General features: G+C 42.1%; 1 protein-coding gene across 1 annotated transcript; it reads left to right on the forward strand.

The window, feature by feature from the left end:
• Positions 1-1,391: 1,391 nt before the first annotated feature.
• LOC133531575 (ADP,ATP carrier protein) lies at positions 1,392-3,279 on the forward strand. Its single transcript, XM_061869881.1, has one exon. The coding sequence runs from the start codon at positions 1,626-1,628 to the stop codon at positions 2,526-2,528; it is 903 nt and encodes a 300-aa protein (XP_061725865.1). The 5' UTR covers positions 1,392-1,625; the 3' UTR covers positions 2,529-3,279.
• Positions 3,280-3,562: the final 283 nt, after the last annotated feature.

Here is a 3,562-nt window from a genome sequence, read left to right on the forward strand (position 1 = left end):
TGTCAAACTGACGTCATTGTCATTGGCCTAGAGTTGCTTGCTACTCAACAACAGATGGCGCCACAATTAAATATTATACTAAAGAATTTAAAAAAAAGCACATGCAAAATCATAGTAATCAATCAATCAGTAATATTTATTTATTTCAGACCAAATTCTAGTCCATATTTGTTAGTTAAGTACAGTAGAACCTACTTATATCTATGTTAGTTATCCTAATTCTATCTTAATAATACCTTATTTACAATCGTGGTGCATTAATAATATAAAAATCTGATCCAGGCATTGACCTTACATTACAGGTTACTTAAAGCTAAGCTAAATCCTTGTGATTACCTTTCCAACGTAGTATATCACAAATAAAAAACAATAGAATTATAAGTAACCACTTAATAAAGTGGCCCTAGTGAAAAAGGATACAAGTCTCTGGCAGCGCAGGTGTAAAGGGGTGTAAGTTCCACGTAACACTTATGCCCTTATACACCTAAACTGCCAGAGACTTGTACCCTTTTTCACTAGGGCCACAGTTATTAATATTAATGTTTGGAAGACCGAGCTTTGCTCGGAAAGAAGAAGAGTTATAATCACAGACCTGACAAACGCTTCCTATTTCTATGGTAATAATATACAGCACTGCAATAGTTTGCAAAATATTGCATTTTGTGCCCAGCGATGGATTCAAATTAAACGAGAAAGAAAAATGTGAACAAGTTACTCTGGAAATTTGACTGTAATGTGGAAAACTGGGCCTAGGCCTCTCTTCAAGTATGCCACTTATCCCGGTCCTGCGCCAATCTATAATATACTTATTACTTGGCTACAACTGGGCTACAAATACAGCACAAAATGTATTTTCTTTATTGGCCATGTGGAAACAAAATATATTTTAAAAATTCGAACGAAGCCAATTTATTTGTATTTAAATAATTTAGAACGCAACTTTATAGCCAACGCATCGATAGAATGATTGCATAACGATCTTATTGATTTTTTCAAGCAATAACGAAACGCATTTTGTGCTCGTCACGGAAGTGTTACTATTATTACTAAGTTTACCCGGACATCGAGGAAATATTATTTTAAATTTCGTGATGTATGATTAATTTCTCTTGTTAAATATGTAACACTTAAAATACAATACAAAGAAAAATGATTAAAATTACGGAGATAAAAATAAATCGTAGTTATTGTTACTTATATTTATGTCTACTGATTAGAAAAAATAGTAGTGCATGTTAATATCTAAATGTGAGTGATTCTAGAATGAATAGTGCATAAAACATCATAAAAATAATAAAATACAAATTTATTTACGGGGAGATTTTTAGTTTTTGTAATGGCCACACCGGCCTCGTGGTACATCGTCGCTAGGTTGGTAACATCGGCCCCCTTCCTCCTTCTTTTACGCCGCTCCACGGGCAGAACAGCGAGAGAACGTGATCGATCGAATTTCAAAAAAGGCACACACCTACCCCTGTGCTCCCGCGATCACGAAATTACTCAAAATCTCCTGATAACATATATCGGGAGTTAGTGTTTCGTGAATCCACCATCCCGTGTGTGACCTAAGTAGATTACACCTCTACGCCTGCGAGGCATTCAACCAGTGTAGAACCCTATTCAAAATGTCGAACCTCGCCGATCCGGTCGCGTTCGCGAAGGACTTCATCGCCGGAGGCGTGTCCGCCGCGGTCTCCAAGACTGCTGTAGCTCCCATCGAGCGCGTCAAGCTGCTTCTCCAAGTGCAGCACGTGAGCAAGCAGATCACCGAGGACCAGCGCTACAAGGGTATCGTCGATGCCTTCGTGCGCATCCCCAAAGAACAGGGCTTCAGCTCCTTCTGGCGCGGTAACCTCGCCAACGTCATCAGGTACTTCCCGACGCAGGCGCTCAACTTCGCCTTCAAAGACAAGTACAAGCAGGTGTTCCTCGGTGGCGTAGACAAGAAGACCCAGTTCTGGCGTTGGTTCGCCGGTAACCTGGCGTCCGGCGGCGCCGCCGGAGCCACTTCGCTGTGCTTCGTGTACCCGCTCGACTTCGCGCGTACCCGCCTCGCCGCCGACGTCGGCAAGGGCGCGGGCCAGCGCGAGTTCAGCGGTCTCGGCAACTGCCTCTCCAAGATCTTCAAGTCCGACGGCCTCGTCGGCCTGTACAGAGGCTTCGGCGTGTCCGTGCAGGGCATCATCATCTACCGCGCGTCCTACTTCGGCTTCTACGACACCGCGCGCGGCATGTTGCCCGACCCCAAGAACACTCCCATCGTCATCAGCTGGGCCATCGCTCAGGTCGTCACCACCGTGGCCGGTATCATGTCGTATCCCTTCGACACGGTCCGCAGGCGCATGATGATGCAGTCGGGCCGCGCCAAGAGCGACATCCTGTACAAGAACACCCTGCACTGCTGGGCCACTATCGCCAAGTCCGAAGGTCCCTCCGCCTTCTTCAAGGGCGCGTTCTCCAACGTGCTCCGAGGTACCGGCGGCGCCTTCGTGCTCGTCCTATACGAAGAGATCAAGAAGGTCCTGTAAATCTACTGTAAGAATTGTTACCATCTCTATTGTGATTCCGATCACCGCAAACCGCTCCCTGAAATCATGTATTATTAGAAGCGAAAAACAAACCTAGTAACTTATTTTTAGTTAAATAAAGTGTTATACATTGATTCCAATATGTATTGTTTTATTAAATTATGTAAATGTCAAGTGTTACATAAGCTTGCTCCACCTTGCTCAGTTATATTTGCCTTGTCAGCGGAAGTAGGCTGGAATCACATAATTTGCATCTATAATTTGGTTCAGAGCGATCACTTTCAGAGTCGGTGACATTATGTAACGGCCTCATTTCATTCCACTCATTGAGGGCAAGGCCAGAGATCTATTTCTAGTGTTGTGTTGTGAGTTAAAGAAGTGCTGTATCAATATATTCTTGTACCTCCGCATGAACACTGAGTGTGTCCTTGTACTTTGGAAGTGTATTTTAGCTGTGTTATGTAATGCTAACATTATACTTGTGATTTGTTTTAAATCATGTGATTCTCAAGCTGTTATGTAACGGTAGTGTCTGCAGTGTGAATGGCTAGGGACGAACTATTCTTGTCGCGTTCTGAACGCTCGAGACAGCACTCTGTATCTGTAGGTAACATTCAGTCGAAGCTGTAGGTCGAAATTGTCGAAAACATCTTGATTTTAAGAACAATCTTGTTTCCTCGGTGTGAGTTTTTTGTGAGAAAAATTCATGCGTAAATACGAGTGATTATAATATAGATAATGTTAAAAATAACTATGAGTTTCTTTTATCCCTATGACTTCTTACATTCAGGTAATCCAGGCACTCCATAACAGTTCCTCTTGCTTAACCACATCATAACTAATTATACAATTCATTAATTTTCAACTTAGATTTCATTTCTTGTCCATTCTGTCATAACCTCACTGACAATTTATCATGAAGTTAAAAGATCAAAAACTGCCAGTGCCGTTTTGTACAAAAAGGATTAACCTCAGAAATACGTACTTCTTACAAAATCATTGAAATTTTGCTTTGCAATACTTGGCAAATAGCA

This window comes from Cydia pomonella, chromosome 25 (genome assembly GCF_033807575.1).
Source record: "Cydia pomonella isolate Wapato2018A chromosome 25, ilCydPomo1, whole genome shotgun sequence".
Classification (NCBI taxonomy): domain Eukaryota; kingdom Metazoa; phylum Arthropoda; class Insecta; order Lepidoptera; family Tortricidae; genus Cydia; species Cydia pomonella.

Excerpts from the sequence above, each read along its gene's own strand:
- LOC133531575 (XM_061869881.1), top strand. The coding sequence starts at position 1,626 with ATGTCGAACCTCGCCGATCCGGTCGCGTTCGCGAAGGACTTCATCGCC.